The sequence below is a fragment of the Loa loa genome, assembly GCF_000183805.2.
Source record: "Loa loa unplaced genomic scaffold supercont3.35, whole genome shotgun sequence".
Taxonomy (NCBI): domain Eukaryota; kingdom Metazoa; phylum Nematoda; class Chromadorea; order Rhabditida; family Onchocercidae; genus Loa; species Loa loa.
Window position 1 is genome coordinate 299,254 of NW_018108215.1, and position 26,124 is coordinate 325,377.

Sequence of the window (26,124 nt, forward strand, 5' to 3'; positions counted from 1 at the left end):
AAAACAGAAAAGAGCATTGTAGAAAAAAAAGCAAAGTTAATATCAGTAATCTAATTCTTCTGCTGAAAATTCCAAATCATCCAATCTCTTCAAATTCCTAGAGCTCACCAAAATTATCAACGTCCACGAGAACCCTTTTTCCAACCTTGTTTTACGCACAATTTTTTACGCCTACCAAAATTTGAAATTGAAACCTATTTTTTTGGAACATTAAGTTTGAAAAAAAGTTTAAGTCTTTTTTAAAGCATGTCTGATAAAAAACAGGATATTAGGACTTCTACTTTGATATGTAAAAGAAGACAAAATTCAAGAGTGATGGACAGAAACCAAAGATGAAAAAAATCCTCCTTATAATATGTCAACAGATAAAAAGCAATACGGAAAAAAAAAGCATACAAAGAACATACTTCAAAGAACTGAACAAAAAACTCGGCAGCTTTAAAGCATACCGACTATTGCTGGACATGGTGTATTGCAGTATTTTCCAGTACGCATGATGAAAATCTTCTGCTACAAGTGTTTGCCGCATTTTCTCCGTGAACATTACGAGGAATCGTGCAACACTTAGCCAAATGAATCGCTGTAATCCAAATTTCAAATTTTTTCTATATAAAAAAAATTCATGCTTCCGTGTTCATTTCGTGCATTAAACCATTTAAAGAATAAGCACATAAAAAGTTGCGGAAATTGTGCAAAAACACGAAAGCGCTAAAGATATATCAGTACTCGTTTTCAAATCTTCCATTGATAAATTTGGAAATAAAAGGGTCATGATCATGAGAATTCTAAAAAGATAAGGTAAATTCAACACTCTTAAATACTGAATAAGAAAGAACCGCTTAATTGATAAATCACCGTAAGATCATTCTAACTGAAACTATTGCCCTTCAACCTAACATTTTGACTTTTAAAAATACATTACTGTTTTAATACGAAAAATATTCCCAAGATGCATTTGGAATTCCCTAAGGGTAATGGGAACTTATTTCTATCGTATAAAGTATTTCTTCTGCTTACATTTTTTCTGATTGTAAGGCATCCCTGCAATTCCATCTCTTTCCCCAAAGTCAATTATGGTGACTCTCCATAAGAACTTCTTCACAACTTAATTTTAGCATACTTTCAAATATTGAATATAAAGTTAAAACTCGTTAAAACTCGAGAAAATGCAGAACTGAAACCTAATTAAAAAACCATATCATTATGAGAAATTACATGGATTTCGATCTTCCAGTCTTTCATCGCCTCGTCATTCATCAACTTATCAAAAGCAACTAGCAATCCTTTTTCGAGGAAACCTTCGAAAAATTTCGACGTTTTATCAATTCCTGCAATGCTGTTAAATGTTAAATATTGCTATTCCCAGCAGAGAATCCTATTGAGCTAACTCAATATCAGTTAGATTTTCAACATGATGTTTTCGATATAACTAGAATAACAATTGCGTTTGCAAGAATTATAGATCCCAGTACTCTACAGTTAACCAAGCAGTCAAATACAGCTGGTACTTAGTTCAAATATTCCTATATCTTATCTTCCTCTTTTTCACTGCACCATTTTAAAAATATACTGCGAAGAAAACCTCATTATTTAGTATTAATATCTAATGCCAAAACAAATACCTCGTTTTATTAATACAATTGCAACTTCCATAAGTCCTTCCAGCTCCTGATTGGGTAACACGGGGACCACCCACCTGCAAAAGCAAACCAGAATTAAGCAACTTCAAACATAACAATATGATGAAAGACGTAAACAGTGTATGATTCAAGTGGCAGGATTTCTAATTTCAAAAAATTAATAAAATTCAACTATTCAGTTCATTAAGGTATGCCAGCTTTATTTCACAGTTCATCATATTGCGTATGCCTTCTGGAATATGTTTTTCTTTCCAACGTTTCGTATTCAGCAGCTATGTTTCCTTCCATTTTAATCTCTTTGTCCCTCATCTTACCTCGCCTTTTATTTTCGAGAAACTTCATATGAGAATTAAAATCCCAATCATTTTATAGAGGAAAACAACCTTGTACGATGTAGCTGATCAAATAAACGAGTCAACATTCCAGATGGTAATTCAGTGAAATCCTCCCATTCTTTTGGCCTTTCATTTGCAACAGCATTTAACTGAACATGTGCTGATGGTGATATCTTAACGTCAAACGTATTTGGCCGTTGCAAAGGATCACAAATATTTGAAGATGACGACTCGACGGTGGATGCCGGAGCCGAGCTTGACATTGCTCTACCAGCTGGACTGTCTGAAATCTTGCGATAAATCTCATGTCATTTATCTTGTTTTTAATGATTTAATATTCATTATTGGATATCCTTTCCCTAAGTTATTCAGATACCGCAGCCAAACGTAGCAGTACATGAGGTAACAGGTTTGTGCTCTTAATAGTCAATCAACAATTTTATTTAACCGTTGATTATTGACTTGTTGCATAATGAACTGTAAAGTGAAAATATACGGAAGATTTCTTCATCGTAAATTAACAAATCGCCAAGATAAAATTAAATTGCGAGGATTACAGATTTAATTTAAACAAGAACACCACTAAATCCTGAGATTTGTAATGCTTAATATTCAAAAGAAGGGGGAGAAAAACGAATTAGCAAATAGAGAGGGAAAATAGCCATAATGTACACACGATTTTCGGAAAGCTATGAAGTCAGCAACTAAAGAATGTCAAGAAGGTTTAGTCCAAAAACGGTAACTGAGAGAGCTCATAATCTGAAACCTTTAAGGAAAGACTACAATTAGACCTCAGGAGAACAAGAATGAAAGAACGTTGCAAAATATCTTTGCTCTACAAATAAGCATTCCGGAATATTCCATGCACTTCCATCACCTAGAAATGAGATGTAAAAGAGGTAAACGAATCGAGCTTATTCACAGCATATTATTTAGACAGTATAATTTCAAATAAGTCTATTTCCCCAAAGTCGATCGTTAAAAACTACTTTCCATTACGACCATGACTAAGTAACTGTCAATTAAATTTATCATAATCTAATGCAGTTACAGGACTGACTCTCACTGACTTAATGTGATATGGGCAATCATTTTATATATGATGTCCTTAAAATAATCCGAAATGTTTTAATTCATATCTTTCTAGAAGTCACATATCCAAAATTTCCATTCATGTATGCACTTCGTTAGAACGCACCAAAATTTGACCTAATAAACCAATAAATGGTGAACATACTATGAGAAACTGATGGCAGTGGTATTTCTGGTATATTCGAGAATTCAAGATTTTCATGAAAACAATCCACATTTTGGCGTTTCGATGGTGTCGATGGATATGGTGTTTGCCCGTCATCTTCCAAATCAAATTTAGTCTGTGGGCTTTCTACGCTTTCTACTACATCTTCTAGCTCACTTTTGGAACTCATCGATTCAGCGAAAACTGGGCTCACTGATGTTCGAATCTGCAATATTTTTTTTTCGTTTTTATTAACAGTCTTTTGATATTCCTTATTCTTTATAATTACTGAGACCTCCTACCTCCGATCGCTCGTTCATGTGATGCGTGATTTATTCTTTCTAATAGTCCTGGAAACGGTCGTCAATGTCTTTTGAAGAAGCATAGTGATATTTGTCGTTAAGACTCCGTGTGGTTAAAATTATAACCCGTGAATTAAGATACACTTTTGGTTAGCCTACATATCAGCATATTTGTGCTGTCCAGAAATCTCAGAAATTATGTTTTGACACCAGTAGAACTTTTAGCTTTTTTTCATGTTTCAGTGATGTTCGCAAAACTCCTGTAAAACTAACCTGTCATTTAGATAAACGCTGCCCAAAATCAGGTGTAAAAAGTATTAATAATCTTGCATTAACGAATTAAACTAAGTTCAGGCCGGATGAGCTCCAAAGAATAAACAAAAAATGAACTGTCCCACCTCATTACTCAACATCATCGCGTAAGTCTCAAAGTCAGAAAAATATGTCAAATCAAAAAATGATGCTAACCTACCAGTTCCCGAAACGTAAAAAAAAAAAAAAAAAAAAAAAAAACGAAAAAACAAAAAACAAGACGTAAAATGAGTAAAACATGCAATAAATGAATCTCATGTCAAACAAAGAAAAAAAGCGAAAAAAAAAACAGTTTTAAGGCTCCAGTGAAAGATACTAATTCAATGTTCGAATATACAAAATTACCAGTAAAGGTGAATCGTTTTCCTCATCTCGTGTTGGCAGTTCATCAAGCTGTATCCACCAATCCCCATTTTCATCATCTGACTTTCTTGGTGGCGTATCACTACAAAAAGTACCAAATCATTCAGAAAGATGTCTGGCAACATCTCACTGTGGAAATGTGTAGTTCTTACTGGCGTTCTAACCTTACCTTCATTCTAAAGAAATCCAATACTTTATTCAGTGCTCAACATATCTGCTTTAGTCTATTAAGGATAATAAAAATTACGACTGGTTTGGCTTTGCATAGACGAGCTTTTATAATACGCACTTATCTGGGGTTTCAATAGCTTATTTATAACATATTGACTTCCATGCATTTGCACATTATTAAGCAAATCCCATACAGCTCTTACTCAATATTATTCTTATATCAAATTTGATCATGCAGATTTTTTGCAAAAAAGTCCAGAAATTAAATAAAAGTTCAACTTCTTGCAACGACTGTATGTTCGAATTGCGTCGTTCAATTCACCAGAATTGAAATCAGTGGGCATTGATGCATCAATGGGGCTTGAATGCGGCGATGATGATGGTGCAGAACAATGTGAATCATTGGACAAAGAACGCTGAAAAAAGTATGCATATATATATATATATATATATATCCCATTACTCGGGTCAAATGCTAAACAACCAAATGTTTGCTGTATGTAAAATATCAGTTTTCTCTTACAGAATTTCAACAAAGGTTATGCTAATCTTCATGCTAATATTCACCATCTGATATATATGATAGTTTTCACTGTTCCTCCTATGTGTGGTAACCATATCCAATCCGACATGATTGTTTAACCAGAACCACGGATGCTACCTGACAAACAATTGCACTAAGCAAGTTTAGCTTTGAGCAGCAAAAATGGCTCTCTTTATTTTCGCTATTAGCAACCTCTATCTCCTCAGTTTGTTGAGCGTTTCTCAAAATCATTTTTCAGTTCGATCAAAAGTTGCTATTCCCAATCCAAGACCATGTAAGTGCACATGATTTTCAGTGAGTTCCCGATATTGTTTAGAAGAGTGAGAAGAAAAAAAATCCGCAAAAAGAAGTGCATACCACGTTTTGCAGCATATCGTCTTTTCTTGCTACTATCGGAATCCCATTTCAATTCTACCGAATCATCCTCCTGCATCTCTCGATTGTACTGATCATCCATAACGATGATAAGCCAATATATATGCTACGCGAAATATATATATATATATGTATATATGTATATATATATATATATATATATATGTGTATATATATATATATGCACAGTAGTAACCAACTCCTTTACGACTTCCGTATAAACGTCTAATTCCCGTCCTCCAAACCAAAACCGATGGTTTCTACCATATGTTGGAATCCTTACGCATAACCTCACAAAATATGAACGTTGCTCAAAACCGGTCTTCGCACGCTAATGTATCGAGCAATACCGGAAGCCAACTGTAGTAATAAGGACGATAAAGGATCATATTAGTGATTTAATTACGATCAATAACATAGCGGTAATGACAGTGAAATAGTGATTAGGAATAAGGAAACTATTCGCATTGTTCAATTATAATTATGAGAAATGACGATGATTATGAAATCGGGATAAACATGGAAAAAGCTTTGTGTTAGAATATAACGAAAAGTGATAATGGCTATCAAAAATTTCGTACGATTTTATCGTAGGCATGAAAATATTGGTAATTATGAGGATGATTTCGGTTCTCAATTGTTCTGCTGAAAACAATCATAATAATTAAAATAATAATCTGAATATAGTTACAGTTACTACTACTGTTTAACTACGATTGGTGGTATAATAATCATAAATTGCTTATCCAAAAATTCTGTGGAATAGGAAATAATATATTTTTTCAGTACTGATCACAAAGCTGCTAAACTTAGATTATTAACTGAAAAAAAAATGATAATAGCAAAAAGAATGGAATAACAGATCGATGGTCATCCCATTGCTACCATTTAATCGGAGATTAACGTAAAGTTCGTTCTTCTTGAAATAAGCAAAATTTATTACCAATGCACTCAAAATTAAACATTAAGTCTTCAAGCAGCCTTGTGAATAATCAAGTCTATAACAAAATGCATCTCAACATTAAAAAAAAAAGAAACAGCAAGTTATCCATACTATTCCCCAAGAAATCCCAAGGGAGACGGGAGAATTCGTAAATTTATTGTTAGTATTGGAATGTTGCTGCAGGATTAGCTTATAAATAATATAATTCCCTTCAATTATAAGTAATTTCCAATAGATATAGAACGGAGTTTCACGGATTTACCTATGCTATCGATTTACAGAATTCATATTTAACTATGCAACGTTATCTAAAATTTCATATGTGAATTACATCTAAACACTTTCTCACAAGTATAGCGAACGTGGACGTGTGTAAAGCAAAGGACACGTACGACCAACACACTACGACTCCCAAACCTCTTCACACTAAGTCAACACTCCATCCGGCATAAAAAATTTAAATAAGAATTCCGTCTTGGAAACGGATCATAAAATGCAGCACAATTTCGTCCTTATCATTTGCTTCTTTTTTGCGTTCCCGGGAGATTTCCCGTAGTAAAATTAATTCGAGAGGATGGAGTTATTTCACCAGAAGTTCTTGTATTGTAGTAGTTGAGATTGACGGTCAGGAATCGTATGGAAATATGCATTAGATAAGATGCAACTCGAAAAACGAAAGTTGACAATGAGACAAGGTACGTGAAGCGCTCATATGTTGCGCCGAAGTATTAAAATAGGGCAATTGTTTTGTGATACGATTACCCATCCTTTGTATTTGCTGTCATGTCACGTATCTACATATTTCAATCTTAACTAAATGTATCATTTTCCGAGGTCTCTTGGTGGTATATAAGATCTACCGGTAATCGTAATATCCTATAGATTATCTTTCACCTTAGCAATATATTATAGCAACACGTCGATATTATGTTTTGGCGGACTCGTATCTATTTTTTCTTCCGGGTTTTGGTTCTCTTTTTGTATTTTCTGGATCATACAGGTGATGTATCCGTACATCTCGATTAACTTTTCCAATGTCACTCAACATTTTGCATATTAGCAGAGGTCTTTGTCATAATTTTTTAATATCATAATTTTGTCATAAGTATCATTCAAATCATGCAGTAATGCATTATTTTCTCATGATGGTCTATAGAGATATGCCATATTATTGTGTATTGACATATTATTGTCTCATTGTGTCATATTAAATGTATTACTACGAGAAGCATTTAACGGAAAAAAAAGCATTAGTTGATAAGTTATTATCACATTTGCGTAATTGACAAGCTGTTATTACTATTATCACATTTGTTTATTAATCCTTTTAATATCATAGATTGATTACAAATTTGTTTCATCTATTTTCCCATATTTGTAAGGATGAATGAGTTCGAATCAACCGTACCCTGATTCATCGCATAATGCTCACCTTTACGTGCTCGTCTTTCCGAACGAATCCTAAATTTTTTCCACTTCTTTTAATTTTATGGTATACTAACTTTTGGAATGCCATATTTAATTATTTAAAGCGATGAAATTATTTTTAATTGACCAAAAATGACTTCTTTGATGTGATCTGAAAGAGATCATTTGTTTATTAATCTCTTTTTTTCCTTTTTTTTTTGTTTTTTGACAAATCTCATAGACTGTGAAAAGAAGGAAACTGTAAGAGTCACCAATAAATTATTAATTCAAAATTGTTTTTTTTTAGAGGAAATTTATTATTTGTTTATTCAAATTAAGATTTTCGAAATTTTGACCTTTGATTTGTTTTGATCAAATTTGCCTATTTATCATGTAAAATAAATGAGAACAAACGTAAATTTAGTTATGTAATTAACTTAGAAAGTGAAAAATAATTTTTTTCATTTAAAATTACTAAACAAACCTTGTGTAATTAGCATTCATACACATTAGAAAATAGACTAATCCTGCAAGAGTAAGAAAACAAAATAATAAAGCACCAATAAATGGCCATATTTGATTATTTTCAGCCGCGCATAATGCTTTCTTTTTGTCTTTGCAAAATTTCAAATCCACTTTCTACAATTTAACAAGAGTTTGTTTTGTTTTTTTCTTTTTTTTTAAGCATCAATTCAAACATACTAAGGTATATCACAATATAATTTAAAAAGAAATAAATAGATAAATTAGCCTGTGCTTTATTTAATAATTGAACTAGTTAACTAATCCTGCCAATTAATGCTAATATTAATAAGTCAGTATAATAAAATAAGCTACTTTTTTTGCACATTAATGATTCATAATGATTTGTCGAATATATCAAAAAATATGCAAGATAATATGAAAAATTGTAATTGGCATAAAAAATTATAAAGAATACAAAATTTTATTACATATTACAAGTTAATATGCAATGAATTCGATAAACAATCTTGATTTATAACAAGATTTATTTATGCATTTACTCATTTATTGGTTAAAAAATTTCAGCATTATCATATTTTTAAAAATTAAAATAAAAAATAAAAAAAATGAAATACTCTCTTACCTTATTGCTAATGCGATTGATAATAGCAGGTAGTAATACGGTGAAATCAAAGCACTGATTATCTACCATATTACAAAATGAGTATATAGCGCTAATAAATACGATGTAAAATGATGCAAATACGGCATTAATTGATACAATTGCACACCAAAATACTACTGCAAATATTTTATAAAAGAACTAATCATTCAAATATTAGTAATTAGTTATTAATTAACGACTAACTTTTAATTATCAATCATTTAATTAATTATCATTTAATGTTTTATTAAGATTTTTATTTTTTGTGACATTTTTCATATTATACGTCATGTGATAAAACTACAATTTCTATAAAAACTATATACTGATAACATTTTTCATGTTATATGTCATAATATTTATAAAAATTATATATTCATATTGTGTGATTAGTGTTAACCAGAACCTTAAAGTACTAAGTATCAATGATAAGCTGAAAATACAAATAAAAAACGATTATTTGAGATATATTTTTAAAAAATAAAAATAAAAAAAACGAAAATAATTTAATCAAGAAAAGAACAGAAAAATTAATTTGATTAATTGAAAGAAAAACAAAAATCAATTAATTATCTATAAAGATGAATATGAAATAAAAAAAGGCGAAGGAAAATTAAATAATTTAAAAGGATCTAAATTTAGATGATTTAAGAGAAAAATGAACCTAAAGTACTAAGTACCAATGATAATAAGCCAAGAATACATGGTGATGTAACAGTTCGAATAAGAAATGATCGTTCATCTGGTATATCTGCTTTTTTGTGATAACGAACTGATACTGAAATACAAAATTTTTTATTCTTTTTTTTTTGTTTCGCCTTCATTTTTTTTAATAAAAAAATTATTTTTATTTTTGAAAGTTTTTTTTTTTTGAAAGCTTGAATTTCATAAAATCGATAAATATTTAATTATTTTCATGCAAATGAAGATAATTCTATATCAAGTTGTTGTGTTAAAAATTGCAAAAGTTTTTTTATTTTTTTTAGAAATTCTTAAACTTTCTTGATTTTATGTTAAGCGCACTCTTTCCTTTATCTTTGTTTTTATTTTTTCTTTTTGCAAATAATTTATTATTTGATTAATTGTTTTAGATGAAGAAAATCAATTTAAAATTTTAAAAGATTTTTTTAAACTTACGATTCAAAAAAATCATAATAAGATAGTAAATATAACATAGATTAATGGTAGCATATTTAATATCAAATACAGTAAATTATTCATCAAAAATTGCATGTGGATTAGTTAATAGGATGTTTATCAAATATGACAATTAATTAACTAATTAAAAAGGAATTATCGAAATTGTTCATTCTATTAATTTTGACATAAAAAGATGCCGAAAAAAAATTGAAATGAACAATAATAAAATACTTCAATCATTAATTTTTTAAATATTTTAAAGAATTTGTAAAAACGAAAAACTGAAGAAGTTCAGTAAATGGATCGTAGTAAGTGTATTAATTAACAATTAAAAAAGGGGGAAAAAAAAGTCATTTTGAGGAGTCACCTTCCCCTCATTAATGCAATAATGAATTAGTCGAATAATTTCTTGCTGACCTTCATGAAATATGACAAAAAAGAAAAAAAAAAGAATAAATCGGATAATCGATAAGGAAGAGGTTATCATTATCCAGTATGAATAAATATGATGCATCAGAATAGGTCACAAATTCGAAATTATACAAATCGAAGGTCAATACTGCCATTATTTCTAGCAAATTATGACCTTCTCACCAAACTATTACAATTTACAATAGTAGTGTAATTATAAAATTGTGGGAAAACGTGATGTTTAGTTAGTATTGGCCAAAAGAAACGGCCTACTACTTTATGATAATTAAAGATTGGCCATAATTTTTTTTTTTCTCAGCGGCTAATTATATTCCATTTCATTGTAATCCAATCAAATTGTTAATTTTTTCAAATATTTCAAGAACATTTTTTTTCCATTAATTAAAGAAAGTGAAAAAAAGTTCTGTTAAAAATTTTATTAATTTGAATTTTCAAAATATTAATTTTTATAAATAAATTTCTTTTCTTTATAATCAAAGAGGAAAAGAAAAGATGAAATAATCGAATGTAATTTTCGTTTTCATCAACCAAATTATGCATAAAATTAATTACATAATAATTGAAAGATTTATTTTTATTTCGAAATTTTTAAATTTTTGGATTAAAAACTTTCTTGTAGCTCTTGTTACTCCTGCATTTATCAGCTAAATTTTTGCCATATTTTAAAACTTATTAATTAAATTAATTACCAGATGTAGCAGCTGCTCCAACAAATAGAAATCCAATAACGGCAATGATAAGAAGTAATGTAATGATGATAAGAAGCCATCGAAATTTCGAAAATGTACCCACTGGTACTAATACATTAAGCTAAAAATAATTCCAACATATATAAATGTGCCTAAATATTTTATATTGGAAATTAGCCTCATTTAAATTATATGATTCAAATTCTATTATATAATTTAAGTAAATGCGTAATCAAGTTAGAATTTAAATTTGTATGCGTGTGTAAATGTTTTGTATTGGAAATTAGTCTTACCTTAAATTATGCAGTTTAAATTCTAATTTGACTGCATATTGAAAAACAAGTTTTCTTTTGGACTACATAATTGAAATCATAATTCATTTACATAATTTAGAATCAGAAATGGTTCCTATGTTATATAATTTAAATTCTATCTTATTTACAATATCATCGAGTAGAAATAGATCAGAAACAGGTTATACTTCAGGTTATTTCTTTCAAATTCTAATTTCTTTGTATATTTCAGGCTACAAATAGGTCTTATTTCAGGTTTTCATTAAAATAATATTCTTATCATTAGACATTTGCATAATAGAGATCGTTTATGTTTACCCAATGGTAAGTATCGGTTATAGCAAATATTAATAAATATTTGTTATTCTCAGTTATTTCATCAAGAATAATTGAAAAAAAATATGATGATACAATTTTAGAAAATGAAATAATAATTAAATTAAAATTTTTAGCCAATCAAACTAATTAGGGAAATGGCAAATTCGAAAAAATCAAAGGTAATTTTGAAAGATTAAAAGTAAACAAAAAGTAAAATTGCATCATCAAACAAAACTTCAAGGGAAAAAAGTTTTGAAAAAGTATTAAAACATTAGCAAATTAAAAATTAACAGAAGAAGAATTCGATTAAAATAATTAAAAACTTTTAAAACAAATGAGAACCTGTTCAGCAAATCCTTGTAATGCACCATCGAAAAGAATGATAAACATGACAGAGCCAAGAATGGAAATGATAAGAGCAAATAGTGAAGCCCATGGAACGTAGTGAAAATATTTGCAACACATCAAGATAATATCATTTCATAAATCAGCAAATCAGTATTTCATTCCAAAATTAAAAAAAAGAAAAAGAAAACTTTCGCAAAAAATTAGTGATAATCTTTGAGATAATAACAGCTTATCATTAGCGTATTATTACTGAAAATTAATAATATTTGGATGAAATAAATTTAAATTGAAATCAATTTTAGTTTTGATTTTATCAAATTGATTTCAGTTTAATCGTCTTATAATTTCGCATTATGATAATAGCAATTATAGTTCGAAAACACACAAAAAAAACTGATGCATAAGTTAAATGAGGTCAGTAAATGAGGTCAAATTGAGCTCATTTTGCACTTAAAAAAAAAAAAAACCTGAAATTGTAAATTAGCGCATAGTATTTAACGCATAAATCTTACAGCAAAAATTTTCAAATTATTTCGTCAATAAATGTAATTGCCGGAAATAACTTTTAACATTCCAAACAATTTCACAAGAATGATCAATGGTGGACAATTGTCGTTGCTTTTTAGGCTGTCATTATCATTTTTAAGATTTTCAGATCTTGAAAATTCTGAAATATACGAAAATAATTACGGTATTAAAATTAAAAATTGTAAACAAATTTTCAAAAATTGCTAAAAAGTCTGCAATTTAATGAATAGCGAAAGAACAATTCATTCATTACCGATATGATCAATTATTTATTTATCTATAAATGTGAACTTATTGAATGATCATTATCGTAATTGTAATTAAAATTATAATTAGAATTACGATTGCGGTAATTATCATCAATATTTAATCCGTTGTTAATTATTGAATTAAATTTTAGTAATTAAATAAAATCAAATTCTAGTGAAACCAAAAGTAAAACAATTATCATAGATTGCATAATTAGATGAAGATTTTTGTTCCTGATAAAAATAATGGAAAAACAATTATACCTAATTTAATTAATTAACATATGATCAGGCCTCAATTAACCTGCACCTGGATCTACTAAGTTTAGGCATTTTATTGTCAATTTGCCGTTTGAATTTTTTCTCTTTATGAATCGATTATGAAATTCATTTTTTCCTATTTGACATTTATATATATTTAAACCAATTCATTTATTGAAAAACGTAAAAAAGTAAGGAAAAATGAAAAGCTTTCTGATTTTTTTTTTGGATCATTAATACAGGAAATAGTATTCCAAGAAATAGATAATAAACTAAAATGATTTAATGTATTCAATAATAATAAAAGTATGAATGAATGGTTTAAAAAAAAATTATAATCGGTTTTAATGAAAGTATTAAATGGATAATAGAACCGGTTTGACGTTTTCCATTTTCCAACGGAGTAATAATTCATTCAATAAATTTAATCATTAGTAAATGAAAAAGAAAAAATGTTGAAATGATGAAAATGAAGAAAAAAAGAATAAAAATTTAATGAAATAATGAAACAGAAAAATTAATGAAACAAGCTTTTCTTGAAGAGAGTTATAATCAAATATATTAAATTGAATGGAATTATTCCGAATAATTTATTAACAATACATCAGCTATATATGTGCATTAAAGCTAATACCGGTTTGAAACAACAAAAATTTCCGGAAATCCATATATTATCACTCATTATTTATTGAGAAAAGTGTCATAAATTAACATAGTTATTAATATCAATCATTAAGGATTTTTGTTAACCTTAACATTTAATCTTGACAATGACTTATTACAAAACATTTTGTATTTTAAAATTTAATAAATTTTCAACAAAAATTTTTGAAGGCAAAAAAAAGCAAAGAAAAATGCAAAAAAAAGCGAAAAATTTACGAGAAATTTTTAAGCGAAATAATTTACAAAATTTTTTAATCAAAATTAACAAAAATGACAACAATAAAAATAAATAATTTCGTATACTTAAATAATTTATATATGTATATGTATATGTGAGCAATTAAATATGTCATAATTAAAATTCTATAATTGTTAATTAAATTGATGTTTTGCAAATTACAATAACTTTTGTTAATTTATACAAACTTTTATCAAATAATAATTAAAATGAAGAGAAAAAAAATATAACAAATTTATTAAACAAAAAAAAAAAAAAAAAGAAAAAGTAATAACCTAAATATAAATAATTAATTTTGACAATTAACACTTACTGATATTACTGATAACAAAATTCTTTTTTTTTCATTGCATATAAAAAGAAAAAGATTTTTAATTTAAATATTTTGAAATGAAAATATAAAAAATGAAATATCAGTGAAGTCTTTTTTTGGAAAAGGAAAGAATGGAAAGATGACATTGGAGATCTAGAGAGTTACATTAATTACAAATGATAGCATATAATATTAATGTAAATGATAGACAGATTGTGTGAAAGTGAAAGAAGATGGAGAATTGCTTGCTATCAATATGAGAAAAGTGGAAAGGATGAATGTATGGGCGGGGAATGGAAAGATGACAAGAAGATGACATTGGAGATCTACAGAGTGTCGTAGAGAGAAGGTTGGATGAAGAGGATGGAAGGGGACTGGAAAAGATGGACATTTGAAATATATTCATCAAATAACGATTGACAACAACACGACGAATGAGTAATGAACAAAAGTCAACGAACTCGATCGGATCGATTTGGAAGGAACGAAAAGGCGAAAATGTTATTGGCAAAATTTTTCAATGAAATATCAATAATAACAATAATAAATAATAATGATTAATTTCTCTTTTATTTTCATTCTCTCTCTCTCTCTCTCTCTTTCTTTCCCTCTCCCTTACTTCATTAATTATAGCTGTTATTCATTTCATAAATAAATAGTAATTTCAATGATTTATAATGAGGGAAATGCATTTGTCATGTTTTTCGTCTTCCTTTCCTTGTCTCTCCCTCTCTCTCTCTCTCTCCCTTCCCTCACATACACATAAACACTCTTCCACCATTACTTCCATTATTAAGTTTTAATACGAATTTTAATTAATTAGAAATACTTTTCAGTTTTTTCAGATTTTTTTCTCTGAATACTCTTTTGTCATTATTTTCATTATTAAATTTCAATACAAATTTTAATTAATTAAAAATATTTTCTAATTTCTCATTTATTTTTTTTTTGATAACATTATTAATTAAAGCGAATGGAATTGGTAAAGTGAAAAAAAAGAGAAAAAATCGTTTGAATACCACTTATTATTTTCCAGTAACCTTTTTAATAAGTTCGAATATTCAATAAGAAATATTTGCAAATGCATTTTCAAATGAGGAATTTAAAGGAAGTTTTTTCAAATACCTATAATTCCCGAGTTTATCGGGAGACGAGGAGGTATCTACAGTCTTTACTGATTCTATATAAGCATGAAAATTCATTCCAGTTTGCCGAATATAAGATGAAAATTTATTCCAGTTTCTGAGTTTCTGTTGTTTCTCTAGAAAAAAGATTAAAATTTTTCCCATTTTTTAAAATTATTTCTGCTTCGGCAAATGGTTCTTTCCGTAAATGTTTCTAACGGATGACAAATTATCCCAGGACTACAAAAAAATTTTATACTCCTTTGATTCCGAAAATTAAAAATATAACAATTTTTCAGTTTCTTCTTTTGTGCGGAAAAAAATGATTAAAATGCTGTACCCTACTGTATCTGCATCTTACTGTATCTTGAATACTGTATTTTTTAACACATATATCATTGGATAAGTGATATTAACTAAATTGTGTCAACAGTGTATTTATAGGATATCATGAAAGTTTCTTTTTTTTCATATATTAAATTGAATCAAATTAACTTAAATGGTAAATTGAATGTTTGCAATATTTCAAAGTAAAATTATCCATCTAATTCCATATAAATAATACGTGAAGCATGTATAAAGTATCCGGTTTTTTTTTCTTTTAGCAATAATCTATAAATGAAATTTTTATCAATGAAAGATTTTTAATTTAATTACAAAATAAAACAAGATTGAAATACTATAAGCTGAAAGCTTATTTTCTAATAAAACAAGATTGAAGTACTATAAGCTGAAAGCTTATTTCCTTATTAATTAGCCAAACAAACATGTAGCATTTGTTCATCAAAAATAATTCTTGTAAAAAATTCGAAAATAATCAATGAAAAGATTTTTTTTTCTCTTTTTTTTGATAATTAAAATTTATGCAAAAGTTCCCGCTGATAATTATTTAAAATTATCGAAATTTGAGTGATTAAAGTAAATATTAAATTTTTTTCTTTTGAAAAACAAAAATAATCTTCAAAAGAATAAAAATGATTGTAATTAGAATAGCTGCTAAAGTATTCACTTCTGTTATGAAAATGTGGATAATAATTTCAGGTTGATAATCAAATGTACGTCAATGATACTTTTAGACAATGGTATTGATATTTCTTTTTTAAAAAAATATTTTTGACATCTTTTTTCTTTTTTAAAAAAATTTTAACATCTTAATATTATTTTAATCATTTAATTTTAATATTACTTCAATTGTTTATTTTCAAAAGTATTCATAAAGTTAACAAATTAAAAGAATGCCTGCGATATAGATTATGTTAAATGCTGAAAATTTCAATATGAATAAACAAATAATCGACTGGGTACGTATATTTAATCAAATCAATTACTTTACCTGGTCAACTTTTTTTTTTGGTTAGTTAAGATTTTTACTTATTGTTTAATGATTCATCCATGTGTTAATTAATCATTCAATTATTGTAACTAAAATGTTTAATGAAGTGTAACATAGGATAGTAACTAATAAAAGTGTACGAATAAGTATTTTATATTTCCACTAAAATCTTAAGCATTATTGACATTATGACATTATTCGATTAATTTATCGATAGAAAGCAGAAAAAAAAACGAAAAAATTTAATTTAAAAGCAAAAAAAAAAAACTGGTCGTCAATATTTCTATAATAATTATTCTCTGTTTACGTTTGATGACATGTATTGTGACAATTAAAAAGTGACATAATCAACTAATCGGGAATATTGTATGTCAGGAAGTACAATACATTGAATGTTAACTAAAAAAGAAAAAGCATAAGAAATAAGCAAATTTAATGATAGTAAAATTAAAATATAACAGAATGATAAACAAGCAAAAGCACAACAAATAATAGTGAACATGAAGAATGAATAACCAAATAAAAGAGAAACAAAGAAATAATTAGTTAAATGAAAATACAACAAGAAATGAAATAAACAATTAAGTAAAGACGTATTAATAGTAACGATAGAAATAGAATGAAAATGAAAAAATAATGATAGACTAGAAAAAAAAAATTGAATTGTTGTAAATAAGTTAAAGCAAGGAAAAAAAAAGTGTAAAATAGCTACTTACATCTTTCAATAACAAAAATATTTTTTCTATTCATTCCATTTATTTGATAATTAATTTTATTCTATTTTATTTTATTTTATTTTTTTTGAATTTAAATGAATGCATAGCAAATAAACAATTAAGCAAAAATGCAAATAAATGAATGAATGAATGAACAGTTAATTAATAAATGAATAAATAAATGCGCAAATAATTAAACAATAAATGAATAAATAAATGCATAAACAATTAAGCTAAAAACATAAATGAATGCTGAGTAAATAAGTGATGGAATGATAAATAAACAAATGAATTGTGATAAATAAATAATTAAGCAATAAATCGATGGGAATATAAGAAATAAACAAATTACTAGTTTAATTTTAACATAGCATATAGATGTGTACAGGAAATGATGAAATTCTTCATAGAATGCTGAAATTATTTCACTTACAATTTTTATTTCACATTCTATAAAATATATTTTGTTGTAAAAAGAATTCCATTACTAAATTTATAATTGTTTAATTAAATTTAATGATAATTTCTTCAGTTATTCTTGGCTATGAAAAATTGAGCAATGCATTATAAATAATAAAATATTAATAACAAAAAAATATTAATAAAAAAACAGGAAATTGAAACTTTGATATATCAGAATTGTTTGTAATAAAATGGAATGTGATTTAAATAAATTGGAATATGATTTAAATAAATTTGTATTGTGATCTAAATTACATTGAAGAAATAAATAAATGATAAATTTGAATATTATTTAAATTATACAGGAAAAAAAATGACCAACGCATAGGACTTTTAACAATCATAAAATACATTATTTGCATACATTTAAATCAATATTAAATTCAAACAGGAAGCATTTAAGATTTAAAGTTTTTATACTATCATCAATAAGTTTTATAAAAATCGATTGCACAAAAATGATTTATATTTGATAAAACGATATCGCAGTAATTAATTACTTATATTAACAAAAACAGTATTTTTGCAATATAGATATATGCATGATGTATTTGAATTCGGATAAATTTAAATAAAATCAATATGTTCAAGTCACTAAATGTTTCAATTCAAAGTAAGTTTATACATAAAGTTTTTAATTTTTGAAATCCTATACCATCTACATATATTTCATGAAATTAAGTACACAAAAATGACTTAAAATTAAATTTATTTGAGTTCGGATAAACTCAAATAAATCAATGTACCATTTAACTAAATACTAAACGAATTTATTTACTCATAATCGCGGTAATCAATTACTTATATTAATAATACAATGTGTTTGTAATATAAATATATGCCATGATGTATTAACATTTGACATGCAATTTACGATTAATTTTATGTCATTTCTTAGAATAATAAAATGACATGAAAAATATCGTCCTTGACCAGTACGATAGATATGAAAGGAAATGAAATAATAAACCACACTGACCAATTGACCTTGTTCAATATTTAATATTCGTTATAAGAATACTTATTTATTAAAATAATTGTTTACTAAATCTCAACGATATATGCATCATGCGTCATATATATGCATCATATATGCATCATGCGTAAATGTTAATGACATTAATTTGAAATGGTTGATATGCAAATTATTTTTCGTGTTTAAATAAGCAACACGACTTAATGCATAATGCATAATAATACAATATGTAAATACATGAATATATTAGAAATCTGTGTGCTAATAATGTATTACTAATTTGAAATGATAGGGAAAAATTATTGGAAATAATTAATTTCGAGTACGAAAATATGTAAGCTATAAAATCATTAGAACGTAATGTTTTAATATTTTAAAATGAAATATGTGTTTTTATGTATACTTATTTGTTTGGTGCAATATTCGTAATTGTTAAAGTTAAATGAATAAATTTTAAAAATGCATATATTTGAGAAATAAACAAATGATAATTATTAAATTTAATGAAAGTTAACGGTTGATATATGTCATGTTGAAGGATATAACTTGCTTAATTATTCACAAAAATTTAAAATTTAATTTAATAAATTGTATTTCACAAAAACATAATATTTAATTTAACAAATTTTGTTTTGCAAAAATTTATTATTTAATTCAATAAATTATAAATGAGCCATTCCTAAAAGATAAATTATAAAATGGGAAATTTTTCATCAAAGAGTTTACAAAGACTAAATTTTTAAAAAATTTCTTAAATTTAAATTTGTTACAAAATTATACAATCTTTTACTTATGGGCACAAATGTCGCTTGTCAGATTACGACATTTACAAATCTAAGAATTTAGTAACGAACATTTCAAATAATCAATCATTTTGAAACTTATCACAAGATTGATTATATTGGGAGATATGATTAAAATGAAACAAAATGATAAACAATTCCTTCTTTGTGAATTTTTCACTTTGCATTTTCTTCATTTATCAGATGATTCATTTATGCAAAAAAAAACAAATTAATTTTAATATTTTAAAGTATATATTTGTTTAATACATTTCGATTCTTTTTTTTTTCGGATGTTCTTTTTCCGAATTTTTTTCTCTTTTCAGGAAAATTTTTTAGACATTTTAAAAATGGATAAATATATTTTAAGTGTACTTTGTCGTTTTTTTTCTTTGGTATAATTGATCAAATTGTTTGAAAAACATTTCAAATTCATTTCTATTCTATTCCATCATTTCTTTTCATTCCTGCTGATAGCTTCATATGAAAATACAATATCTAATAACCAAAATAAATTTACATTTCAATTCACAATATGCTAATTCACTGAGATGAATAGTTCACTAAAAAAAATGAACAATTATAAAATTTTTTCCCAAATTTTAAAAATTGCTCTAAAAATTTCCAGTGTTCCTTATCTAAATAACCAAACAAATAAATAAGTAAATAGTTAGATAAATAAATAAATGAAATATATATATATATATATCTTCGTCCTTGAAATTTTCAATTACCCGTTTTTTTTTCGTCTTTTTTGCTATCTTTTAAATGACAGTCAAATTTTTATTTTACTTTTGTGAATTACATACTCTTTCAAAGAAAAGAAAAAAAATCCATTATTCAGTCCCTCTTTTTTTCATCATTTTTGAAAAAAGAAACGGAAAAAATTTGATTTTTTTTTTTCACATGGAATATTTTTTTTCTTTGTGTTTGCTTTTTATTAAATTCCCATATATATTCGTAATATGTTTTAATTTTGTTTTCGTTTTTTGGCTTTTTTTTTCATTTGAATTTTGCTTTTTGTTTTATTTTTTTCCTCGGGAAAAAACCAAAATTGATTTTGCACATATTAGAATTGGCGAAAGTAAACAAAATGTGAGAAAAACACTTTTTTTTTCCTCATTCTTTCAATTTTATTTTACTTTCAAATATAAAAGAAATAAATTTTTACAATAGTGATTACTATGCAATTAATTACAGAAAAAGAGTGGATAAAACAATTGAAACAAAGATTATCAATAAAATGATAGTAATTACTATGTAAATGAATATAAAATCATTAATTGCAATTATATTAAGCGAACGTATTAGCATAAAAAATTTTCGTATGTTTTATTTTTATGCTAAATATTTATGATTTTATTTTAAATTTTGCATGCGTATTTTTATTATTCGAGCTTTTTTTTTCAAATTTTACTTGTTTACCTTTTAAATCAGATATATGCAGCTAAAATACGTACGAATGATGTAAATAGTGTAAATTCAAATTAAAAAGAAGAAAAAAACATAATATTATAGTAATTAAACAAAATCTCGACTACCATAATCATATTTTGCTTCTATCAATTTACTTTTATCATTTGGAAATATAAGTTATGTTAATTTGAAATTGAAAAAAAGGAATTCGTTTGCTAATATATGCATATATATATTGAAGAATTTATTTATAATTTAATTTTGTATCACATTTTTCTTAATTTAAATATTTAAACATTGCATTATCCCATTTAATGTTAGATATTTCAGTAAAATAGATATTGCTATTTTAGTTAAAATTATTTTACACTTTCGGTTTGAAATTTTAAAATTCACATTTTAAAGTTGAATGTAATATTTGTAAATTGAATGTAAATTAAATGTAAATTGTAAATTGTAATATTTACATTTTTTTTTAAAGATCTTTCTGCTTGCATTATGCAGCTGCAATTCATATTATCTATCATACACTAATAGCATTCTTCATTCTCTTTACTTCATTGCCGACAAAATATTTCATTTCATAGAACGAAAAAAAAAATTTTTTTTTTCGCTCTTTTCAAAAAATGCGATGAAATTTCAAAGTTTAAAGATGAAATACCAAAAATTAAAATAATTTTTTTCATTTTTTTTATTTGAAATTTATCAATCATTTATTACAATTTTTCATTTCGTGATTTTTTCACTTTATTTTTAAATCAAATTTTAATTTTGAAATTTGAATTCCGTAATTTTTTCATTTTAATTTTAATTGTGCTTTTCTTCTAATTAAATTGATGCCAGCAGATAATACTGCTATCAACAATCAATTCATTGAAATGAACAACAGAGTAGTCAATAATAATAATAATACAATGCACATACATAAATACGATGTTTACATGTGTTGATATAAGTGTATAGAAGTAATCATGATTTAATTTTATATTACAATATTCGTTTTATTTTAGAAATTTTTTGATTTTAATTTTATTCACAATATTCGTTTTTTTTTCTTATTTCCAAATTATTAACATTAATTATTCTGCTTTATTAAACTTGCAAATTCGATAAGTATTTTTTTTAAACAGTTTTTTTCTTAATTTCTTGAAAATATCATTTCATTCACAATATTAATAAATTAATGAATAATTAAGTAAAGAAAAAAACGAAAAATCAGTTTCTTATTTAACCGTAACCTTCCAAAAAGAACAGGTATGAAAATGCGGTTTTGCTAAAAGAATACTGCATGTGTATACTGTATGGTTCATAGAGTACTTTGCATATATTCCATACAGTACTTTAATTGCGGGAACTAACCAACAAGCATACACTTTATGCCTTATGCAATATTTTGCTTATATTCCACAAGTATTTTAGTTGAAGGGTTGGGCTATAACATACTGTATGATTCATACAGTATTTTAAGTATGTTTTACACAGTGGTTTTAATTGACAGCATCAAAGCAGAGTTGTGTATACGGTATACCTTTATTATATGCAGTATTTTCAAATATTGCAGAAGTCAGATATAAATTGGCAACATTTAGATATAAAAAGATAACTCTGATAATTTCGAACTTTCTTCTAGCACTTGTTAATTACTACTTGTATTGAAATATTGTGTTAGCTCGTATTAAATTCTATATATATATATATATTCTTTTTTTTAAAATTCCATCCAATATTCCATTATTTCATTTTTAATCATTGTAAAGAAGTTTATCGGTCAGTTGATATCATCAGGATACTTCAAGTAATACTTTGAGCATTTTCTGCAAGAAGAAGGTTTCCGATTTCATTTCCTTTTTCGATTTCCGATTCAGTAATACAGATAGTTATTGAATAACCGTAAATTAGACTGCGATAATTATTGGCTTACTACGATAATGAAGGTTCAGTTCAATTTGATTGATAATTATCAGCAGATTTTATTTTATGAGCATAACATTGTATAATGATACTTTGTTATGCCACTAAAATTGATAATAATTAGCTAATAAACTGATGATAATAACTGATAACCGATAATAGCACGTAATGTGAAAGTGACAACTTTTGTCAATAATTAATAACCGATAGTTTGCATAACTAATAACTGGTAACAATTTTCCGCTCAATTTAACTTTCTATCAAAGTTTACAGGATGTTTTTCATAATGAATCGAAATCTGAAATTACTGAAATGCCCGATTATCCCGAATGAGAGCTCATATGAAATTATATCGGAAGGTCCCGTATCAATATGGTATTATGGAAAAAAGCAGAAGAAAACTGATTATTATGCATTTCAGGTTAATTAATAATGAATGCTATATGTGGGCATTATTTTATATTCATTTCTTTTTTAGCAATAAGTAATATAAAAATGTATTTTAGTTTTCATTATTTTATTCATTTTTATAAACTTTAAGTTAAATTTGTACTTACGTAAAGTATTGAAATATTTGCAGATAATTCGAGAAGTAATACCAATGCTCTTTATTACATTTAATCATCAAACATCAATTATCGCACAGTCTTCCATACCCATTTATATTCCTTTCGATACAAACATTGTTGTTGATGTAACTATTGAAAAAAAAAAAACTTTTTTTCTTCAATTTAATTAAATTAATTAGCAATATATTAGCAGAAATTTTTTGTAGGAAAAGAAGTAATTAAAAATTTTCCAACATTAACAAACAACAATCATGATAATTTAAAGCTAATCTCGATAATATTATCATTTGTGATAACATCCTAACATTGCTAATCAGGAAAATACTCTCAACTTTATGCTTTTCCATTTTTAGCTGATCTGATGATAATTTTACTAAATATCATCTGTGGATAATTAGAATAGCATCGTAAAATTTATTTCTATTACATTTCTACCATACAAACGAACTTTGATAAGCAAATTTAATGCTATCTTGTATAAAAATACCGTATAGACCATTTTCTTTTTACCATACTATATGATAAGATATCATTGTCTAGTAGAAGTGATATTCTTTTTAGGGTAAAGAAGTGCAATTATATCTTGGTGAAGGTTGTCAAATAACTCATAAAGAGAAGCGAAAAAAATATACGACAATTTTGAATGGACAATTTGAAATTCCAAAATCACACATTATTGTTTTGCATTGTGCCAATGTGAAACAGCAATTTCATGATGTCATACAGGTATAAGAAGGTGATAAAAAAATTATCAAAGAAATTTTGAAAAATACGATTAAGAAAATTAAAACTGATTAAAATAATTAAAAGGAATAAAACAAAAACTTGGAATAAGTCATAAAAATTAAATTGTTGTCATACTGAAAAAATTCATAACATTTTAATTATTAACTTAATGCTATCCATAAACTATTCTTCGGTATAGCATTTTAAATCAATCCGAAAAAAAATTTCCTGATTAAATTTTTTTATCAATCCAATAGAAATTATCAGCTATCTGCTGTTCCATACATGCTGTTTCATAATAAATAATTTACTCTATATAACAAGATATTCGTTTCTATGATATCATTCGCTAAAATTAATTAATCAATTATATTATTTAATTGTTTGATAAAGATTTCCAGGTAATTATCACAGATGGAATGATTGCTTATTGTGGTGGTAAAAATCACATCCTACTAAATACTTCTGATACAAAAATTACTGTTCTACAAACAGCAACAAATTAAAATAATTGAATGAAATTTTGCATAAAAACATGACCGAAGAAATTTATAATTACGATAATATTTCACTACCAGATGAATTATTTGCGCGGATAATTGCAATTTTCCTTAATTTCATCAATTTTGCATATATATTAATACTTACAAACTTCATCATTATAATTCCAATTCTTACTTCAGTTTGAATTGACAATCCATTTTATAATTTGTTATCAAATTATCGATAATTCAATTTATAATTTGACATTAACTTTAATTTGTCACCAGATTTCCAAATTTTGTCATAAATTTCGCATATATTATAATACTTTCAACTTATAATTACGGTAATATTTCACTGCCATACTATCCAATTGATTGAATAGTTTCAATTTCCTTTAATGTAATTAAATTTTGAAAATAATTATGTGAAACACAGTATATATAGGAGGAATACGTAAGAATAATATGAGTAAATTCAAAGAAAAATTTGTTTAAATGGATAGTAAAATGTATTGAAATGAATGTGCAATATGTTAATATTATTTATATTTGATAATTAATCAGCAAAATTCACCAACAATATAATCATTCCCACAGGGAAACATTACAAGAAACTTGGCAAATTACAAATGAATTATTAAAAATTTCCAGTTAAAAACAATCTTTTCAAGAAAGAAATACAACCATTTCCATACCTTATCATATCTTATCATAATTAATTAACCATCCAAATAATGTTACATTTTGTAATTACCCGTTAAAATAATATATACCTTATCCTCCTTCGAAGATTATTTTTGTTAATAAGAAACATTAATTGCCTCTGCACAGTATTAAAGCAATAGTATTTGCCTTGTTCAAACTTCCTTCTCTCCCTGCAGTAACAAGCGCATACTGTCTCTACAGTATCCAATACACTCCCTACAGCACCAAGCACACTGCGTTTGGTACCCACAGTACCAAACACAGACTGTTCATACAATATTAGCTATAAATCATTCTTTTCATTTTGGAAGCATTTGTTGGAATAAGCAAAATTTTTATTCCATTTATAAATTTTAACTATAACTGTAACTTTGTTTATATGCTATCATTATGAATCATTCGAATTTTTAATATGGCGCAAACATGTGATGCAATAATACAATATAACAAAAAAAAAAAAAATGTAAAAGTAAATGGTAAAATGTGCATTTTGTCATTCTACGTACGTGTACATACGTATACGTATAGATGTGACGTACATTTTTGAAATCGTAATCATCTACTATCATAATTACTGTTATTATATTTAATCCTATGTAAGTATTGCTTATAATATTTTCAAAAAAAAAAAAAAAAAGATACAATTAAAAAGAAAAGAAATAAATATCAGTATTTCTATCCGATCCGAAA

The 26,124-nt window shown here is 26.1% G+C and overlaps 5 protein-coding genes across 5 annotated transcripts; 1 reads left to right on the top strand and 4 right to left on the bottom strand.

The window, feature by feature from the left end:
• Positions 1-116: 116 nt before the first annotated feature.
• LOAG_17032 (hypothetical protein) lies at positions 117-2,238 on the bottom strand (the record flags this gene model as incomplete). Its single annotated transcript, XM_020449691.1, has 5 exons — positions 117-171; positions 450-580; positions 1,216-1,328; positions 1,623-1,696; positions 2,024-2,238. 5 exons carry the CDS (start codon positions 2,236-2,238, stop codon positions 117-119), a joined length of 588 nt encoding a protein of 195 aa, XP_020306741.1.
• Positions 2,239-2,760: 522 nt separating this feature from the next.
• On the bottom strand, positions 2,761-5,375 carry LOAG_17033 (hypothetical protein; the record flags this gene model as incomplete). Its single annotated transcript, XM_020449692.1, has 5 exons — positions 5,262-5,375; positions 4,640-4,776; positions 4,172-4,271; positions 3,213-3,438; positions 2,761-2,852 (listed from the first exon to the last, which is right to left on the bottom strand). Exons 1-5 carry the CDS (start codon positions 5,274-5,276, stop codon positions 2,761-2,763), a joined length of 570 nt encoding a protein of 189 aa, XP_020306742.1. The 5' UTR covers positions 5,277-5,375.
• Positions 5,376-7,369: 1,994 nt separating this feature from the next.
• Positions 7,370-12,651, bottom strand: LOAG_03957 (hypothetical protein). Its single transcript, XM_020446463.1, has 7 exons — positions 12,491-12,651; positions 11,973-12,227; positions 11,020-11,140; positions 9,423-9,536; positions 8,738-8,895; positions 8,114-8,268; positions 7,370-7,683 (listed from the first exon to the last, which is right to left on the bottom strand). The coding sequence occupies exons 2-7, from the start codon at positions 12,093-12,095 to the stop codon at positions 7,584-7,586; spliced, it is 771 nt and encodes a 256-aa protein (XP_020303200.1). The 5' UTR covers positions 12,096-12,227; positions 12,491-12,651; the 3' UTR covers positions 7,370-7,583.
• A 10,584-nt stretch (positions 12,652-23,235) lies between these two features.
• On the top strand, positions 23,236-24,750 carry LOAG_03958 (hypothetical protein; the record flags this gene model as incomplete). The annotated part of the gene is made up of 4 exons (XM_003139495.1): positions 23,236-23,370; positions 23,530-23,643; positions 24,080-24,244; positions 24,646-24,750. 4 exons carry the CDS (start codon positions 23,236-23,238, stop codon positions 24,748-24,750), a joined length of 519 nt encoding a protein of 172 aa, XP_003139543.1.
• A 296-nt stretch (positions 24,751-25,046) lies between these two features.
• LOAG_03959 (hypothetical protein) lies at positions 25,047-26,003 on the bottom strand (the record flags this gene model as incomplete). Its single annotated transcript, XM_003139496.1, has 3 exons — positions 25,047-25,122; positions 25,503-25,717; positions 25,941-26,003. 3 exons carry the CDS (start codon positions 26,001-26,003, stop codon positions 25,047-25,049), a joined length of 354 nt encoding a protein of 117 aa, XP_003139544.1.
• Between the last annotated feature and the right edge of the window lie 121 nt (positions 26,004-26,124).